Source organism: Orcinus orca, chromosome 20 (assembly GCF_937001465.1).
Source record: "Orcinus orca chromosome 20, mOrcOrc1.1, whole genome shotgun sequence".
In the NCBI taxonomy this organism is placed as follows: Eukaryota; Metazoa; Chordata; class Mammalia; order Artiodactyla; family Delphinidae; genus Orcinus; species Orcinus orca.
The window spans coordinates 41,538,161-41,559,405 of record NC_064578.1 but is presented as its reverse complement, the minus strand read 5'-3'; the positions used below and the strand labels follow the sequence as shown (position 1 = coordinate 41,559,405).

Genomic DNA, 21,245 nt, shown 5'->3' with positions numbered 1-21,245 from the left:
GGGAGGGTATTACGCTAAGTGAAGTAGCTCAGACAAAGAAAGACAAATACTGTATGTTATCACTTACATGTGGAATCTAAAAAATAAAACTGAATGAATATAACTAAACAGAAACAGACTCACAGACATAGAAAACATACTCGTGGTTACCAGTGGGGAGAGAGAAGGTGGGAGGGGTAAACGAGGGGTAGGGGATTAAGTAATACAAACTATTAGGTATAAAATATATAAGATACAAAGATATATCGTACAGCACAGGGAATATAGCCAATATTTTATAACAACTTTAAATGGAGTACAATCTACAAAAATTTTGAATCACTATGTTATACACCTGAAACTAATATAATATTGTAAATTAACTATAATTAAATACAACTTTTTTAACTTAAAAAATACAAAAGATTAAAACATCATCAAAAAATCATCACTTGCTAATTATCCTGGTTCCAAATTACACACTAAATGAAGAAAGTGCCTTCTCTAGAAACATCACTGTTTTCTTTTTTAGATCCCAAAGTCTAAAATATGTGACATACCTTGTGCCACAGATGACGTTTCCACCACGTCAGCCTCTTGGGAACCTTTGAAGTCGGCTTCCCTGGTACCCTCCTGATCATCCTCGCTGTCGCCCTGCTCATCCTCAGAGGATGAAGACTTTTCATCTGAGGAGCTGGCAAAGATGGCTTTGAATAAGTCCATGGATGGGCGGCTACCCTCTCCTTCAGTCTGTGAATCCACACCTTTGTTTACCTGTATTAACAGTGACATAATAGTCAGAAATGAAGAAGCAAGGGTGAAAGGAGACACGTGTTCAGGAACATGGCACCCGTGCACACACACACGCACGCATGCACACATATGCACACATACTTATGTTTGTGCTCATTTACATGGGTCTCCACACCCACGCACTGCCTAACTAAACAATGATGGCTCACATGGCATCATTTTTGTGGTGCTTCTGATTCAACACCTGTATATTGTGCTGACTGGTAGAAGCAGCTGAAGCTATATGTGGAAACAGGTCATTAATCAGAATTGCAAAGGAACCAGAAAAAGGAGTAGGGACTAGCACAGTGCCTCTGTCCTGTTTTCAAAAGTCTATCTGAGCCTTCAGAGGTCCCACATGAAAGGTAGTGAAGACAGTGTACTCGTATAAAAGTGCTGAAGAGAAAACTGGGGGCCTCCACACAATGGGGAAGGCACCGAGAACAAGCCAACAAAATGGTCCTGGAGATCCCCTCTGCAATTACACGTCACCCTTCCTAAAAGCAGCCCAGGTATGGAGAGTCAGGTGAGCCAATAAAGAGGCAGTGACTTGGTATACATTCCATTCTATAAACAAGGAGCAAAGGTATGAAGAAGACATGGCTCCCACGTCCTAACAGCTAATCACCAGACAGACATGGGGTGATCTAACGTGCTAAGTGTGAACAGCAGTGACGAGAGAGCCCAGGACTGGCCTAGATCAGAACCCACTTCAGTCCTTCCATTTTACCACTGAAGAACGTGGGTCAGGGCGACAAGAGGCTCTGTCACCGACACACGCATGCTACGTGCCCATGGTGGGTCTGGACTCTACCAAGCTCTCCTTGCTCTCGGCCTGGGGTCCCTCCCCAGTCCCACACCACCTCCAATTTCTGAAGCAGAGTTACAAATATGCACGTGAGGAAAACCGACACAATATAGTGGAATTTATGATTTTAAAGTAAACCCTTTTCATAGAAAAAAATTAAGGAAGAAAAGCATACCATTGCCCACTAAAAATAACCAAGACACCTTGGAGTAAGGACTGATTCTAGAGCTGGGGCTGAGAAATAAAAAGATGAGGCCAGAACATCTTACTGTGCCCAGAAAGTGAGGACATGCTCAGAGGGTAAAAGGGACATTTCAACTGGACACAGAAGCCAACTTGAAGGGGCTTCAACTAACCAAACTAGCACAATTGGAGCATTAAAATAAATAATGATAGTACTGAATTATCCCTCTGGATAAAATAGGAAACCGTGGGTCCACAGTGACATAAATAGTTTGATGAAGGACAGGGTATTTATATATTTCAAAGCTCTTAAATGTGTATTAAGTACAAATTAATAAGAAATGGATAAATAAAAGTACTTAACTACAAAGGGGAAAAGACTGACTTCACAGTGGAGAAGTCTGGCAGACACCACCTTACTCGAATAATCAAAGTGAACATCAGTAACGGGAAAAATCATCGTCGTGTTCTACTTGGCAGGACACAGCGAAAGCACAGCAGCATCCCTTCTGAGGTGTTCCTGCCAAAAATGCAGAACCAGAATCTAATCCTGGGGAAACGCCTGATGAGCCCAAATTGAGGGGTATTTTACAAAATACTGGCCTGTAATCTTCAAAAGTAACAAGATCACGACTCCGCACTCCCAATGCCGGGGGCACAGGTTCGATCCCTGGTCAGGGAACTAAGATCCCACATGCCGCACGGCTTGGCCAAAAAAAAAAAAAATTAAATTTAAAAAATTAAATTTCATTTTTAAAATAAATTTAAAAAATAAATTTAAAGGAAAAGTATCAAGATCATGGAAGTCAAGGGAATACTGAGGGACTGTTCCAGACTGAAGGAGACTAAAGAGACATGACAGCTAAATGCAACAAGTGATGCTGAGCTGAATTCTTTTGCCATAAAGGACATTATTAGGACAACTAGTGGAACCTGAATGGGTCTGAGGATTGGACAGCAGTAATGTATCAATGTTAACTTCCTGATTTTGATAGATGTACTGTGCTTATATAAGAAAATGCCCTTCTTTAAAGGAAACACAGGTGTGACAGGGCATCTGGTTGGCAACTTATACCCAAGTGGTTCAGGAAACAAAATTATCTGTACTGTATTTAAACTTTTAAGATTGTTTCAAAATTTTAAAAATTATAGAAAATGTCAGGAGAGAGAGGCTGACAGTAAAACACAGGAAATCATGGCCACAATTCCCTAGAAAAGCCATGGATCATACACCTTTATGGCAAACCACAGATACCAACGTCACATGCATGGACCGTAACTGAATGACAGTGTTTGCAGACAGTCTTGGCCTTTAATAGTGTCTACATTAATAAATGTACATGAGTACATGAGATATTCAACTCTCAGATAACTACAGAAGCTGATCTTTTTTGTTTTGATTTTTTTCGGAATATAATAGGAGCTGTACTGAAATTAAACAACAACGCACACCAAACACACATGACTGTATCCGCAAAGCTCCCTCACCACCCCACACCTTCCACCAGAAGTGTGCACATTCACATTTGTGCTGTCTCAGAAAGCTTTCGGGGAAAGAAACTAAATAACCCAGAAAGGGGAAGAGACCCTCCTAAGGTCACAAGCTAATAAGTGAAAAAGCAAGAACCAAGACATCCCAGCCCAATTATCTAAATACTATCTCAACTGCTCTGAGAAAATCTAGAAGGCTTTCTAATCCAATGACCATATCACAGAGCCAGAATCCCTGGTTAGGGTTTTATGCCATTAAAACCCAAATGGAGTGCTTCCAAATCCGTGGTGGCATGGGTAGTGGCTGCAGCTGCCAGCCTCTGAAGGAGGGGAACCCTTTCCTCTGACCACAGGAGCTGTGGTCCGAACGGTCTGGAGTGCATCCTATTGCTGTTTTCCCCTTCCTGCCCTCTTGCCACTTGACTCCAGGCAGAAACAGTCACAGGAAGTGCAAGGCTGAGCAGGCAAACTAAAGTCCCAGCTTTCTGACTGGAAGACTTGAAGGGGGAGCCCAGAGTCAGAAAATGTAAGGAATGGGTCTTCCCTGGTGGCGCAGTGGTTAAGAATCCGCCTGCCAATGCAGGGGACTCAGGTTCAATCCCTGGTCTGGGAAGATCCTACATGCCGTGGAGCAACTGGGCCCATGTACCACAACTACTGAGCCTGCACTCTAGAGCCCGCGAGCCACAACTACTGAAGCCCGCGCGCCTGGAGCCCATGCTCCGCAACGAGAAGCCCGCACACCGCAACAAAGAGTGGCCCCTGCTCGCCGCAACTAGAGAAAGCCCGCACACAGCAACGAAGACCCAACGCAGTCAAAAATAAATAAATAAAATAAATTTATAAAAAAAAAGAAGAAGAAAATGTCAGGAAGATCACGAAGAGGAGGAGCTCAAGAGGGTGATCCTATATAGTGGTTTATGAGCTTCTCGCTCACCTCTGAGCTCATGGATCTGATTCCATGAGCAAATCAAAGCCTCTGATAACAGAACTATGGGATTAACTACCAGCCAGGTCCCAGAATAACCACCAGGAAGAGCACATACAGGAAAGATCTGAAGAGTACTATAAAGGCTTTGAAAACGGAAGGACATTTCAACCCAGATGGGTTGGAACTTGTAGCCTGAACCTAATTAGGTCAATTGTCTGCTAAAGCAAAATAAAACAACAAAACAAAAAGGCAACATTCTCCTTAGAATTTAAACAAGACCCAGGGTCTCATTACATAATATTCAAAGTGTCCAGAGTACAAGCCAAAGTTACTTGGTACACAAACAACCAGGAAAATCTCAACTTGCAGAAGATAACCAGCAAACACCAACCCCAAATGACAAGAACCAGAACGACAAACATGTTGGAATTACGAGACAGACTTTAAAAGCAGCTATTATGACCCTGCTCCAAGAATAAAGACAAATGAAGAAAAGATTAAAAAAAGGTCTCAGCAAAGAAATAAAAGATATAAATACAATAACCCAAATCAAAGATTCAGGGCTCAATAGCAGAATGGAGATGACAGAGGAAAGACTCAGTGAACTTGAAGACAGATCAATTGAAATTACCTGATTTAAACAACAGAAAGGAAAAAGAAGAGAGTGAAAAACAGAACAGAGGCTCAAAGACCTATAGGACGAATTCAAAAAGTATTACATTTATGTCATCAGAGTCTCAGGAGAGGCACGAGAGTGTGGTGCAGAAAATATATTTGAATAAAATAATGGCTGAAAATGCCCCAAATTTGGTCAAAGACAAACTTAAAGATTCAAGAAATTCATAAAACCCCAAACAAAATAATCTCAAAGAAATGCACACCCAGATATATCACTACCAAACAGCTAAAAACCAAAGACAAAGTGAAAATCTTGAAAGGAGCCAGAGGAAAAGTCACATCACTACAAGGACAGGAACAACAATGTGAACGACTGTAGGTTTCTCATCAGGAACTACAAGGCCAGAAGGAAGTGGCACAACATTTTTAAAGAGCTAAAAGAAAAGACCTGTTGACCCAGAACTCTACATCCAGCAAAAACATCCTTTAGGAGTGAAGATGGAATACAGGATATTCTCAGATGAAAGAAAATTAGGAGAATTAGTTGTTGGAACTGCTGTAAAAGAAATGCTACAGGAAGTTCCTTAGACAGAAGGAAACGATAAGAGAAGGAAACCTGCGATTTCCCTGGTGGTCCAGTGGTTAAGACTCTACACTTCCACTGCAGGAGGCATGGGTTCAATCCCTGATCAGGGAACTAAGATCCCACATGCTGCGTAGCACAACCAAAAACATAAAAGAATTAAAAAAAATTTTTTTTAAAAGAGGGAAACCTGGAACTTCAGGAACAGAAATGATAAAGATCCAAGTAAATCAAATAGACCATTATCTCCTCAGCAGTTCTCTAAAATGTGTATAACAACTGAAAGCAAAAATTTAAATATTGTCTGATGAGGTTTTCACTATATATATACTGTAACATATAAGACCACAACGTAAAGCAGGGAGAGTAAAGGGACGGTAAGGATTGTCTATTCCACTTGAAGTGGTAAAATATCGATCCTAAATACATGGTGAAAAGGTTAAGTATGTATATTGCAATCCCTAGAGCAATCACTGCAAAAATAGAGTGAAAAAATATATAATAGATAAATTCAAATGGAGAACTAGAAATTATTGAAGTGATACAAAAGAAGGTAGGAAAGGAGAAAGAGAGAAACAAGAAAGAGTGGGAATAGAAACAAACAAAACTGCAGGCCAAAATCCAAATTACATCAACAAGTTACATTAAATACAAACGGTCAAAACATACAAAAATTAAAACATACAGATTATCAAAATGTATTTAAAAATAAAGCACCTAATGACAATGACATGTTGCTTATTAAAAACCCACTTTAAATATAATCATATAGATTAAAAGTGAAAAGATGGAGAAATACATACTATGCAAATAATCAGGGATAAAGAGTACTATTACATAATGATGAATGGGTCAATTCATCAAAAAAAAATATAACTATCCTAAATGTGTATGCACCTAACAAGAGAGTTTCGAAATACATGAAGCAAGCACTTGGGAATAAAGTTTGATAGTTTCTTATAAAGTTACATCTATATTTAGCTCTTACCCAGTAATCCCACTGTTAGGTATTTACACTAGGGAAGTGTAAACTTATGTTCATATACAAATTTCCACATGAATATTCATAGCAGCTTTATTTATGATAGCCAGAAACTGGAAACAACCATATGTCCTCAAAGAGTGAATGGACCAAGCTGTGGTGTACCCATACAGTGAAATACCATTAAACAATAGAAAGGAAGGAACTACTGATACACACACAGTACTGATGAATCTCAAACGTATGACACTGAGTGAAAGAAGCCAGTTTCAACAGGCTACGTATGTATATCATCTGATTTCATTTATGTAACGTTCTGGAAGGAGCAAAACTATTGAGACAGAGGAGAGCTCAATGGTTGACTGGGGCTTGGGGTGAGGGGAGGGTATGACTATGAAGGGACAGCATGAGGGAGCTTCTTGGGGTGATGGTATCATTTTGCCTCCTGATTGTGGTAGTGGTTCCATGAATCTACATATGTATAACAACTCACTGTACTGCAGTTTTTTTTTAAGTCAAGTTGAATGTATGTTAATTTAAAAAATAATTTTAATGAGGCTATTAGAAATAAAACCAACTTTTTATTAAGTTCAACTCAACTATTTAGGCAGTAATTTTTTTTTCTTTCTTTCTTTATTTTTTTTTTGCGGTATGCGGGCCTCTCACCGTTGTGGCCTCTCCCATTGCGGAGCACAGGCTCCGGACGCGCAGGCTCAGCGGCCATGGCTCACGGGCCCAGCCGCTCCGCGGCATGTGGGATCCTCCTGGACCGGGGCACGAACCCGCGTCCCCTGCATCGGCAGGCAGACTCTCAACCACTGCGTCACCAGGGAAGCCCTAGGCAGTAATTCTTTTAAAATATCCAACGGATAATTTCTCTATACTCTCCACAAAAGGGATTACTTGTTACTTGGCAAATCATATTTTCTATACAATACACTGAATTTTGTTTCAGTGGTTGATGCTAAGTGAAAGCCATTCTAGGCAGAGAAGTTTATAACCTCTCCTCAAATGATTAAGGCTATGACCGAAATTGGTGAATTGTACAGCAGATGTGGGCAAACTACTGCCCATGGGCCAAATCCAACCCACTGCCTGTTTTTGTAAATAAAGTTGTACTGGAACACAGATGTACTCAATTTTTTCACATTGCCTGTGGTTTCTTTCACACTCAACAACAAAGATGAATAGTTGTGATACCGTATGGCACACAAAGCCTAAAATATTTAATATCTGGCCTTTCACAGCAAAAGTCCGCTGACCACTGCTATCGAATGACAAAAAGCATCACCACAGAGAAAGGCAAAGGCCACAGTCAGCCTGGCAAAGAGAACTTGAGAGCCCCAAATACCTCATTTGAGACTGATTCCATTGTATGCTCTTCCTCTTTGTTTACTAATGGACTGGACTCTTGTTTAGGTGGACCAACTTTTGATCTAGCCAAACTTAAAAATTCACTAATGGAATCTTCTTTCTTTTCTTGTTTGGATGTATCCCATCTGGATGGTTTTCTTGATTCTGAAAGGTAGGACATAGACCTAACATTAGAATTAGCAAGCAAAAGGCAAGCTCTGCATTATGGTTCTTTAATTCATTCAAGAACATCAACGAGCCTACTATGTATGGTCCAGGCACTGTGCAAGGTGCTGGGAATGTGGCAGATGCTGAAGCAGAGCTCCAACCCAAAACAGTGTGTATCTGGACCACTTTAGCACGAGCTAATGTATTCATATGAACGATTCTTTTAATGGAAGGAGGGTTCACACTACGTGTACCCCTATGACAAGATGACCCTTTACTTCTGTCTTCCCGACAGACTAGGGGTGGAGACCACGGACCTGGGGAAGCCCTACTCACTGTCGGGACCTCGGTGCTGCAGAACTTTCTCACTTGATGCTTGAGTTGCAGGTGAGGAAGCTGTCTCTGGGACTGTCAGAAAGTTGAAGACTGAGTATTTGTCACGTTTCACTCTTGGTAAGCCAACTAAAGTTGAACTGGGGGTTGAAAAGGAAACATATATATAAATAATCTTAATAACAACTGTGAGGATAAAATCCAATTCCTATAAGGCTGTCCATCTCATGTTGTTCACCAGTAGCTCTTCTACTTGGTTGAAAAGGTCCCTTAAGATGTTTTTGCTTCTCAAAGCAATTTTAGAATTTGGAATGTCTGACTTTAGGAGCCATGAGTTTTTTATTATTATAGTAAGAGCTAGAATTTAACTTTTTTTTTTTTTATTTATTTTTGGCTGCGTTGAGTCTTTGTTGCTGCACACGGGCTTTCTCTAGTTGTGGCGAGTGGGGGCTACTCTTCGTTGTGGTGTGTGGGCTTCTCATTGTCGTGGCTTCTCTTGTTGCGGAGCACGGGCTGTAGCCGCGTGGGTTTCAGTAGTTGTGGCTCACAGGCTCAGTAGTTGTGGCGCACAGGCTTAGTTGCTCCACGGTATGTGGGATCTTCCCAGGCCAGGGCTTGAACCCATGTCCCCTGCATTGGCAGGCATATTCTTAACCACTGTGCCACCAGGGAAGCCCTAGAATTTAACTTTGACAATGGATTTCCATGAAGGAAAAGTTCCACTGCTAAAAATATACCTCAATTTTCTGACAAAGTCTCTGATTCAACTGTATATTCTTTCTTGTGGTGTTTATAATCAAATAAGAAGGTACTGAACTTGTATAGAGAATCAGAAAACGTAAGTTTCATTTCAAATGTAAACTCTCTGTGTGTGATTAAAAAGGTGGCAAATTAGACAGACATTGTTTCTGTAACTTGGTGTATCTGAGTTTCCTATCTTTGCTACCTGGATGTCTGCTTTTTTTTTTTTAGTAACAAATTAATAGAAGTTAAATCTGCGAAGTCTGCAGCTCCAAGCATTTACAAGTAAGTTCATCTAGAAAAAGGAAATTTAAGTGAATATGTAGGTGGAGAGTTAGCTTTAATACAGGGGAATAAGTACTGATGTAAGGGCAGGTTTATCCAACTTACCTTGGATATGGGTCAGGGACATTAAACCTCTTACACAGAAGCTTGTCAGGGTGCCACTCAAATGTGTCTCGGGTAAGCTTCCCAAACAGCTTCATCTTCACAGCCGACTGCTTGTCACTGACGTCATTCTGGGAAAAGACAGTCATCTGTTTCATCAAGTGGCCACAAAACTGACCTGTCTGCTTTTCCATTTACAAGTTTGCAAACAATCTTCCAAAATTTCAGAACGGCTTATGCTACATTTCTGCTAAAGTACACTGGAAGCTAAAAGCATAAAGCCATTTCTTATTCTACAGTGCCATGTGTATTTTGGTCTTTTCACTGAGGGATTTAACGTCTTTAGCTATACAGTGTTTTAATTTTAAAATTCACCACATAGGGAATGATGGCGACAGACCTCTTGGTCCCGAGGGACTTCCACCTGCTCTGAATCGTCTTCCATCTTGGCATGAGTGAACCGGGAGGACAAAGTCGAATGGGAAGACACATACAGCAGGGCTGCCTGAGAAAACTCATCCCGCTCACGGCGTCGCTCCCACTCTGTCATACTGGGATCAAGACAACATTCCAGAGCATCTAGGGTAGAGAACAAGAAACTGCTTCACTCCTAGGAAAAATGGGGAACTTAAAGGAGAACATCTAGTGGGCACCACTGTATCCCTGTAGTTTTCACCAGAGGAAACACATAATCATTATCCTGGCTTTTAAGAGCATGGCGGGAGGTACTTGGCAGGTAATATTGCTCCCTCCCTCAAAATGATGCTTTTATTGAATTCTGTCTACTGTATATAGCAGAGAAAAACATTTGGGGATTAATGCTTGATTAAATTTTCAAAGCAAGGAACTTATTACCAGTCCCAGACAGTGAAAATTCATCCTAATTATATTCCTAAGTTTGAGCAGAAAACACTCCTTTCTCTAACTTTTTTTTTTTTAATTTAACATGTAAACACTAGGGGTGTGGAATCTTAGTGCGAGTTAAGGCACAGTACACAAAGATCTGCTTTTGAAAACCAACCCCTCTAATTTGCTGACAAGCTCTCACAAGGACTACTGCGTAAAAGAGCAATCTCTTGCCTCAATCTTGCCATATTTACTTCATAGATCATAGAGTGACTTTTTCCCCATGTAATGGTTCAACAGCCAACTCTCTTTGTAAGTTAAATTTTAGACTATGATTTAGAGCTAGATGGTTAGGATCTTAAGATAGAGTGGGAAATGACCTTGTTCTCGTGGCAGGAAATGCAACCCTTACACAGAAGTCAAGCATTTGCAAACAGTAAATGGTCTGTAATTTAGCATTAGCCACTGCCAAGGCACACTCTCTACTTAAACTGCTATCTTTGGGACCCGAGATACAGAGAAACACAGACCGATTGTTCTTGCTTTCTCAAGTCAAGAGCCAGGGCCTGAAATCTTTACAGTGTTCACAGCAGGGCAAAGTAAAACACTGCCAGAGCAGGATACCTCAATTCTGAATCTGGGCCTAGGGTCAGAACAGTAAGAACACTACCCCTGGCGACATGTGGGAGGCCCAGGCCTAGCACCCACCTTTCTGACCCTGTTTCACATTTACTAAAAACTCTTCATATCGTTTTTGCTTTTCTGGATCTTTTGCGAAAGGTTTGAAGTTGCTGGCTCTTACGGGGGCTGTGCCACCACTCAGTGCCACGTGCCAAGAGCAGTGTCCAACGTCTGGAGAGGAGGGCTGGGGTCTGCTGCTAGAGGCATTCTGGGCCAGGCTCCTGGCCTTGAGTTGAGCTGCTTTAAGGTCAGTTGCCTGCTTCATTTCCTTGAGTCTCTCTTTATCTTTTTCGGACAGAAATTCTAACACTGAAGTAGGTGCCCCTAAAAAAGAAACAATAATAGCAAGAGATGAAAAGTATCATAAGACATCTACACTCACGTATCTCTCTACACACATTTTCAATATCACAAATGTATGTAATTGGAGGGGAGCATTTTACATTTAGTGTTTCATCTGTATTCATACTATCCCTGTGAACTAGACAGTAATAAAATAATGACACACCTATTTTATAGTTGGCAAAAGTGGAGGTTAGTACTTGGATGTTTATAACGCCAGTGAGTGGTCCTAGAATGAGGAACCTGACATCCCAGACTCTGGACCTCCGGTCTGTGGCAACCACCATCTCCACGGTCCTGCCCAGCACAAGCCCTGGCTCAGAGCACAGCTACCCATCAAACACTCACGCGTGTCACAAATGCTCACTGAGCGCCCACTGCCAGGCCTGGGGCTGGGAGAGTAACACAGATGAGGTCTTGCTCTCACTAGTGAGGGAGATGGACATTAAAGAAACCAAGAAGCAACAGCAGAGAACCACCACGAGAGGAGGACTGTGGGGAGAAAAAAACCTGGCGACCTGTGTGAGAGGGCTGGCCATGGGGGCAGAGGGAGAGCTAACTAGCTTAAATAGTGGGCAGGGAAAGCCTGGAAAGGCCCTCTAAAAGGATAATATCTGAGGTAAGTTCTAAGTAAAAAGAAGAAGCCACGAATTCCCTGGTGGTCCGGTGGTCAGGACTCTGTGCTTTCACTGCTGAGGGCCCAGATTCAATCCCTGGTCGGGGAACTAAGATCCCACAAGCCACACGGCGCAGCCAAAAAAAAAAAAAAACAAAAGAGCCAAAATGTGAGAGAAAAGAGAGGCAGAGGAAATATGAAGGCCCCGAGGCGGCATCATGGTCGGCAGGTTCAGAGGGCAGGAGGGAGCTCATGAGGCTGGACCACAGGGGGTTCAGGGAAAGTGGTGTAAGCTGTGGCCTGAAAGGTAGGCAGGGTGGGGTCCACAGGGCCCTGTGGGCAGTCTGGACTTCTCCTTAGTGTGAGCAGTACTGGAGCGTTTTAGCGGGGGCAGGTGGGGAGTGATACATTTGGCTGCTGTTAAAGGGAACAGGCTGCAGAGAAAAGGGAAGGGAACTAAGGAGACCAATGAAGGGCTGCTGCAATGATCCAAGTGAGAGAATATGGGCGCTGAGACCAGGGTGGAAGCAGCGGAAACGAAGAGAAGTGGATGGGGTCCCCTCGCATGTTGAGGGTAGAGCTGAGAGGACTTGCTGAGGGAATGGGTAGGGAGGGGGAGGCAGGGAAAGAAAGGAGCTACGAATTAGGGTTCCCATGCTCCGGGCCAGGCAGTGGGTCACTGGTGGTATCATTTACTGGGAAGGGGAAAGCGGAAGAAAGAGCGACTTTGGGGAAGGAAGCAGGCGACCAAGAGTTCCCTTTTGGTCTGTTGTAGCTGAGGCACCTAGCAGGCTCCCAAACGGCAAGTCCAAGTCCACCTCTCACAGCGGGTCTCTCGGTTCCAGCCCACCAGGGGATTCTCCACGTCTATCCATCCTTTCAGACACACTCATTCCTTTCAGGCTTTCAGGAAAAGAGCAACAGTACCCTTTTCCCCTGAGAAGAAAACAATACGTTCCCAGGCTGTGCAGAAAAAGTGAAGGTACACATGGCCCTAGTCTTTGCTTCCTTCTTGGGACAATTATCAAAAGTCTGAAAACTGCTGCACTTAAGACTGGGTTTATAATTTTAATGACACAACTCAAACTGATGGTGGGAAAACAACAAGTAAAGGATGTGTACACTGTTAACTACGCCGTTCACAATAAACAATTTTATTCCCACAGTTTGGGAATACAAAATTATGTAAAAAATTTCAGTGGGAAAATGACTTTCCATTTTGATTTGGATAACTCAGATTATTAGAAATGTAATGATTTTAATCTTCTCTGTGGCACGTACCTTGAATAGGCGTTTCTCCTAGCAACTCTCCCCGCTTGGAGGCATTCAGGTGGTGCCTACTATGTGTTCCTGGGTCATGTGTTGGCTTTCCAGCTGACTCTGATAATACCTGAAGTACGTGGGAGTTCTCTGAGTTTGCAGCCACCACAGGTCTGAAATAATGCACTGGTCGATAGTCTCTTGGCAGTTCGGGTGGTGGATAAATCTTACAAAAACAAAACAAAACAAAACTCAGAACATACAGGCTGCAAGGGGATCATGTTTCATTTAACCAAGAAAACTCATTACCTCTGAGCGTGGTTAACCCCACCCTTTCCCAGGCTAGCACCTGGCGGGGAGGCAGCACTGGGAACAGCCTGCCCAGGTGCCCCGCCAACATCCGTACTGGATCTGGAGGGTCCCCAGAACCACACTGTTCTCGTGGCCATTTTAAGTATCACCCCGACCACTCTACTCAGAGATACTAACACGCATGTTCTATATGAGAACAATAACTATAGTTACTACTACTGGCCCACGTGCAAAACTGGCCCATTGTGAATCAGAAAATTTAGAAAAGTATGATTCACAGCTTAAATAAAAAGAATAACTTTAAATAAGTTACTTTTAAACTCAGAATTCTTGGGACTTCCCTGGTGGTCCAGTGGGTAAGACTCCGTGCTCCCAATGCAGGGGGCCCGGGTTCGATCCCTGGTCGGGGAACTAGATCCCACATGCATGCCGCAACTAAGAGTTCGCATGTCGCAACTAAGAAGCCTGCATGCCGCAACTAAGACCCGGCACAGCCTTAATTAACTACTTAATTAATTAATTTTTAAAAAATCACATTAGGTTTAAAAAAAACTTTTTTTTAATATATAAATTCAGAATTCTTTTTCTGGTTATGTTTCAGTTCCAAATTGGAGTTTCTGGCCTTCTTTTTGGTCCAAGGTATTTTTCATTCAAAAGCTGACTGAAGTGAAATTGAAATACATTTGGGAAATTCAGGTATCAATGATGGTAGAACAGATAAGCTAAAAGAAAGTATTAGATATTTTTAAATTATTGCTCTAAATGGTCTCCCGTGCTCTTGGTCTAACAAACACATGTTTATGGACCATCCTATCTAATCTGTTTTGTAGATTTTTCAGCGACCTGGAATTCTGAGCTCTGTAACCAGTGAAGCACTGAACACTCTCTGGCTGTGGTTCTCAGCCCCAGACGCACACAGCGCTCACTCAAGAGGTTTAACAATGCTGATGCCTGTGTCCCACACCACAGAAAAGTCGGCTGCAGTCGGAGTTTCCCAAGCTTCCCAGGTGGTTGTAAAGTGCAGCCTGGGGTGAGCACCTGGTCCAATGAACGTCATGAAAGAGTGCTATTATCATTGTTAGGAAACCTCATTTTTTATCATCTTAGCCTGACCGCCTTCTCTGGAAAACGTTAACTCCCAAGTCAGCCAGCAAACACTCTCGTGTTACCATGACACAAAAAAACCCACAGGAGCATGGCAGATAGGAGGGGTGTATACACATGACTCTTCTTAATATCCGCCATCGGATTCAAAGCATTTCAATCCCTCTGCTAAATCACTGCTCTGTGTTGCCTCTGGTTCCAAAGGCTGGGTTTTTAGCCACATATTAGAAAACCTGTCTCTCTGTGAAAGGCTCAGGGAACACAGCCCTGCTCTGAATTGTTCACACCCAAAGCCCTATGCCAGCGAGGAACCTCCAGTGCCCATATCTCCATTTACACGCTCTGCCACGACAGTGGATTTGTCTGTCTGGCACCCTCGACGAGCAGGAGCTACTTGGGGGCCAAGACTTATTTAAACAGTTCTATTTACCCTTGAGTCCTAAGCTGAATGAGTACTTAACCATTTTTATGCTCCCTTTTCGTACATGTAAAAAACTCACATTCTCCTTTGACATAATATGACATTTCTGGTAAATAAGAGCGGCTGACTATGTGCCCAACACTGTTCTGAACATATTCTGCTCTCTGTTACAACACATTAACTATCACGACTAAACAAATCAAAGCTGCTGTAATAACGTATATGGTTTCTCAGGCTGCGCTGCTCCTGGCCTCCCTGCTTCTGGAGAACCACAGGCCAAGCCACAGAGGTACTTAACAAATGTTTGTTGAGTTAAAATCAAAAAGCCCATTAAAGTGTGGAACAATCTAAAACAAGGATGCCAAGGAGGCAAACGGCCAGGCACCCCTCCTGAGCTACCAGCACCCATGCTAACCTGTGAGCACGTGACTCTGTTGGGTGTTCAAGAGCCCCGTGGCCAAAGCTGTGAAAACGCTCACAGAAACAGAACTACCTGCAAAGGCATGAGGAGTTCTCCCCAGGACTCGACCCACACGTTCCCAGCTTCCGCTCGGCGCAGGCAAGGAGCCCAGGGAGCCCTGCCCACAGCAGCTAAGGGGCTCACAGCGCCCAGGAGGAGCTGGGACCATGGGCTGACATGGCTCTTTGAAATTTTCTTTAAGTTACATTGCCCCTAGGATTAGATCAATTCCCTTCTCCCACCAGCTTCTAATGTAATTCTTCCTTAATGGAAATAACCACTCACTTGAAGTTCGGATTTAAAAGATCGGCAGTTAGATGTTTTGAACACGATGTGGCTACTGACTGACATTTCCAATGCAGAATGTGTCTCCCTGGATAATCACTAGTAACCAGACTGTTGCTTGCTGTTAGCAGAATTTACTTATCTTTTCAATTGTTAATAGAATAACTCAGATTACACAGCAGCAAATACTTTAAGTGCTAAATCATTTAAAAAAAAAAAAAAAGAAAAATCTTACTTTCTTAGAAGATAAAGGTTTAGAAGCCAAGGAAAATCCATCCAAAATTTTGCCAACGTAGCGAAGCTCTTTCTCTGATTCTACAAAATGATGTCATTTGATTAATTCCAGAGGCAGAGAAACTTAGAATAAGACAAAAGACCTCAGTTTTTTATCTCCGAGAATATAAACACTACATGTCATAGTTGCAATCAGTAAAAGGGAGGAAAGAATGGCATGTAAAGCCCTCACACCTCTGTTGACTCAGTGACTGGCAGCCCAGACCACACCGCTGATTAGGCTGTCCAGGTGACAATGGCACCTCAACATCGTTATTCAGAAAAAGTATGTAAGGTCCTATGCTAAGGGGCACCAAAGAATATACTCTGTAGAGTAAAAGATCTCAAGAAAAACCATCAAGAGAACAAGTATGGATAAAAATAAAAATAACTTTGGAAGAGTCATTTCTAAAACTAGGTGAAGAACCATGGGGACATGACCTCCCAATTTCTGTAGCAACCATCCAAGTAAGACACAAAAGGCAATACAACCAGGTCAGCCTGTAATCTAACTGTGGGACCAATTAAAAGGTGCTTTTGTCTTTTTCTCAACTGAAATTCTAACAAGAGATAAAAGGTCACTCATTCAGGATATGACTAATGCCCTCTAACTTGCAGCCAGGGATGATCTATTGGTTGTGGAGACAACCCCTTTGATTCTCAAGGATTTTCTGCACATAGAGGTTATGTCGAAAATCCCTATGCATGAACTGCATTTTCTGTTGCCAAAAGCCCATGCTACATGACCACCAGCACTTACACAAGCTGGGTGTTGAACCCTGAAGCAGGCACGGCTGCCCGCAGGGCAGGTGGCACTGAGGTTTTCAGCCACTTATAATGCAGCACTGCCCTGTAACTACCCTCCCCACAATCTCATTCTTTGCACTTCAACTGACGTAGAACTTTTGGACCAGCTTCTGAAAGTCCCTAAAATTCTGTAGAGTAATATAGGATTAAATTACATTCTTCGAATTTTGTATTCTTTTAAAACCCAGCAATCTGGGACTTCCCTGGTGGCACAGTGGTTAAGAATCCGCCTGCCAATGCAGGGGACACGGGTTTAATCCCTGGTCTGGGAGGATCCCACATGCCGCGGAGGAACTAAGCCCGTGTGCCACAACTACTGAAGCCCGCGAGCTCTATGGCCCGCGTGCCACAACTACTGAAGCCCTCACCCCTACAGCCTGTGCTCTGCAACAAGAGAAGCCACTGCAATGGGAAGCCCGCGCACTGCAATGAAGAGTAGCCCCCGCTCACCACAACTAGAGAAAGCCTGCAGGCAGCAACGAAGACCCAGCGCAGCCAAAACTAAATAAATAAATTTATTTAAAAAAAAAAACCCAGCAATTTCACCTTTATGAAGAAATAAACAAATGTCTACAAAGAGAGAGCCATGAGAATACTATAGCCCTACTTATCATGGAAAAAAAAACAAGAACAATTTAAAAATCAGCCGTGGAGACTGACTATGTATAGATTCACTCAGTGAAAAACCGTAAGGTCAAAACTATAGATGTTGTGACCCTAAGGGTAGGAGAGGGAACTGTGGCAGAGAGGCCGTGAGCAGAGGGTGGGGACCTCAGAGGGAGGCACCAACCCAGGCTTGATGCGGGAAGGCTGGGATTAATCAGCCAGGGCAAAGGTGTTATACAAAGGAAAAGCCAAAGATGTGGCTGAGAAGGCAGATTTAAATATGTATATTTATTATAGGTTAGTAATTATTATAAATTAATACATTATATTAATGTTAATAATATAGTATGTGTGTTAGTATGTTGATATAGTTAGTGTAATAACTAATACGTTAATATAATCTATATTAATTAATATAACATTAATTTAATATTATATATCTTCTTTGAAGTTATAAAAACAATACATAGTCTTAGTAGAAAAATCTGAAAATATAGGTGAGCAAAAGGAAGAAAATAAAAGTAGCCTAGTTCCCACCCAGAGGTAACATCTACTAACGTCTGGGTGCACACCCGCCCAGCACCTCGTGTAAAACCCTGGATTCTTTTCGTGGCGATGGTGACAGAGGCCACTCACACTTGCAGAGTGCTTGCTGTGTGCCAGGCACGTTCTAAGCCCTTTACACACGTTACATTTCCATGGGATAGGTAAGCCATTGCCGTGCCCATTGCCCAGGCAAGGACGCTGAGGCATAGAGAGGTTGAAGAGCCTGCTTAAAGTCACAGCTGATAAATGGGGAGAGCCAGGATGGGAGCCCAGGGAATCTCTCTTCACAGTCTGTGCTCACAGCCATTAAGCAAACTAAAGACTGTTTCTCACCTGCTTTTTTCTCTTCTAGAAATGTAAAATTGGCATCATTTTGGGGAGTGATGCTTAGATTATTTAGATGTATTATAAGAGTTAGATCAAACTTGATCTGACTATAGCTAAAAACATCTAAATAGATTTTATCTGAACTCTCACCTCCTTACTTTAAGTGGTTGTTACAGTAGGCGCCATTTATTCAGTCTTTGAGGCAGGTACTATGACAAACCTGTGATGCCATTTAATCCTCACAGTGACCCCCAGAGTGGATTTTATCCTCACTTTACAAATGACGCCCAGAGAGGCTACAAGCCTTGCCCATGGTCATGAAGCTGGGCAGTAGAGAGCTGGGATTCGAATCTGGGTCTGATTGAGAGCTAAGATTCAAATCCAGGTCTGAATGAATCAAAATCACATGTCATTAATACCTACTGACTCCTTCCTATATCTTTTCTGGAAAGAAAAACTGAAATCCTACTTAGAACCACAGAATCTGAATCACTATAAGACTCTGACTTGAAATTCCAGGTGTGTCAAGAGATGTTCATCTCCTAGCTCAACAAGAGCCCCTTAGGAACCAGATAAGTTTAAGTGATGAGATGAGCTGGGCACCAATCTCCATTTTGCAGCAGGCTCTCTGTGTACCTACCACCTGGTCCCCATGCCTGACCTCCTGACCTGCTGCCTCAGTTGACCTCCTTTGGCTACCTGCCCAGTTCCTTGAGCTGGGAGTGCGTCCCTCTGACCCACTGTCAGCTCTGACCTGCAACACGAGCAAGCACGTGTCCACACACTTGCTCCTTCCCTGATTCCAGGCCCCTCCCTCCTCCCCACTTGACTGTCTTGACAGTTGGCTTTGGCCTTGAACTGGTCTAAATGCCACTTCTGTCTTACTTCCCACAACAGGACTCTCTTATCCCCACTTGTTCCTCGCTCTGCATCTTTGACCAACAACTCCCTGCTCCACGGAGGCTAATGTCCCAACACTTGGTCTACCATCGGTTGCGGGTCCATGGAATTACCTTTCTGATTTTTATATTGCCTGGGTGCTGTCCAGCCATATAGTCCATCTCCAGGCTCCTCATCCTTCAAAATGGTATCATACTTGGATAGAGTTTCCGTGGCATAGATATCATCGTCTTCCTCTTCCAGGGCACCTACACCAAAAGCCTTCAAAAGCAAGATTTCACACTGAGCCATTATAGGTGTTAGCATATGCCTGCCTGCACTGAAGGATAAGGCTACTATAAGGATGTGACTGATCAGACCACATTAGCACTTCAAAATCACCAAGAGAGAAGCGAATGGGAGCCCCAGATTAACACAAGTATGCAAGCCTTTTGGAAAACAATGACCAGAAGTGAATGTCATGCCTCCAGCACTGCAGCTGTCCTCCAGACTCAGCAGCAGCCAAGGGTCTGGGTCTTAGTGCAGGAAGAGGAGTGGAGAAGACACCCAAGCAGCAGTGCAGGGGGAGAAATGGGGCCTCCAAAAGGAGAAAGGCAGAATGTTCATCTACTGAACAACATGGTCTGGTGCCAGTGCTGGTGACCAGGGTCTGAAGACCGCCGCTACTCTAACGGCTGCTAGAAGAACTCCTAATCTTTGTGGGAAATGGCGAAGAACAAATATCACTTTTTGTTAAAAGGATTGGAAAAAAAACATGTGAAGGAAAGAAAAGGTACAAATGAAATGACAAAGTAACCATCCTCTGAACTTATTCTAGGAAAGAGACTCTGAATCAATTTGAGAAGACAGGCAATCAGGAAAAGCTCTCCATCTCCTCAAAGGTAAAAAGCAAGTCTTTTTACCAAGGCCCCTCAGTAAAAAGTGAAACTTACACCCAGGTTCCTGACTTAGGGCTTGCAGCACTAGGAAAGAGTTAGAGAGGTAGTACAACTTGGACCTGAACTTGGAAAGGCAGATTGTAATTCAACTATTAACTAAATCAAAGAGGTGAGTGTGGTTTTCTGCTCAGCCCCGCAGGGGTGTGGGAAAGCAGTCCTCACTCCTCACACACAAACTCCCCCGGGCACATTAGGTCACAGGGTCTCAGGAACACATATTCAAATTAGGACGGTGTGCTTTACATGTCTTCGGACAAGCTCCTAAGGACAATACAACCACTTTAAGGTCTTCATTTAGTCAATGGATAATGAGTGCTTACTATGGGGCTAATATAATACAGCAAGAATTCTCATTTGTCAATGGTTCCCTGTTTATAAAACAGAAACACTTTTACCTGGCCTGAAATTCCCAATTTTCTTCCTTTATTCACTCCAACATCTCCAAGAAGATTGTTGGCACCTTTGGGTCCACCACTAAAGAGACTAACGTGTTCTCTTGAAGTTCCAAACAGTGCTTGGTGGGGATCCAGGCCCTTGTAAGCCAGTCCATGTACATTATCTTTAGGTGTGAAATCCACAGGTGTGACATCTTTGGGTGCAAAGGTCACATTTTCTGGCAAGTAGTCATCATCTTCATCCTATTTTCAGTGTTTCAAAATGGAATGAAGGTGAGTCACTGCCTGGTGTAAAGCCTGTAAAATACTATTTTCAAATGCAGTGATTAATTCCAAACAGAACAATTATCATACTTTCGTTTCCACTATTACAAATGACGAAATCAAGTCCCTGAACAAATGATACTAACACGAACAACTCCATTTTTTTAACCTTTTTTTAATTGAAGTATAGTTGATTTACAATGTTGTGTTAATTTCAGGTGCACAGCAAAATGATTCAGTTTTATACATATATATATATATATATATATATATATTCTTTTTCAGATTCTTTTCCATTATAGGTTATTTCAAGATATTGAATATAGTTCCCTGTGCTATACAGTAGGTCCTTGTTGTTTACCTATTTTATATATGGTACTATGTATATGTTAATCTCAAAGTCCCAATTTATCTCTCCCCCTTGGCCCCCACTGCTATCCCCTTTGCTAACCATAAGTTTGTTTTCTAGTTTGTGAGCCTATTTCTGACAAACAACTCCATATTAAGAATCTG

General features: G+C 42.6%; 1 protein-coding gene across 4 annotated transcripts in view; it reads right to left on the bottom strand.

Moving 5' to 3' along the window:
• Positions 1 to 21,245, bottom strand: part of GPATCH1 (G-patch domain containing 1) — a 43,863-nt gene that overhangs the window by 10,751 nt on the left and 11,867 nt on the right. For 3 of the 4 annotated variants that reach the window (XM_049702902.1, XM_012538426.3, XM_033413687.2), the window contains 10 exons: positions 20,469 to 20,711; positions 19,249 to 19,396; positions 15,912 to 15,991; positions 13,116 to 13,320; positions 10,904 to 11,200; positions 9,750 to 9,928; positions 9,353 to 9,480; positions 8,225 to 8,361; positions 7,719 to 7,885; positions 540 to 753 (listed from right to left, as the gene is read on the bottom strand). In XM_049702902.1, the coding sequence (XP_049558859.1) occupies positions 540 to 753; positions 7,719 to 7,885; positions 8,225 to 8,361; positions 9,353 to 9,480; positions 9,750 to 9,928; positions 10,904 to 11,200; positions 13,116 to 13,320; positions 15,912 to 15,991; positions 19,249 to 19,396; positions 20,469 to 20,711 (1,798 nt within the window). The remainder of the gene's footprint in view (positions 1 to 539; positions 754 to 7,718; positions 7,886 to 8,224; positions 8,362 to 9,352; positions 9,481 to 9,749; positions 9,929 to 10,903; positions 11,201 to 13,115; positions 13,321 to 15,911; positions 15,992 to 19,248; positions 19,397 to 20,468; positions 20,712 to 21,245) is intronic. The other variant, XM_049702903.1, reaches the window with a different exon arrangement.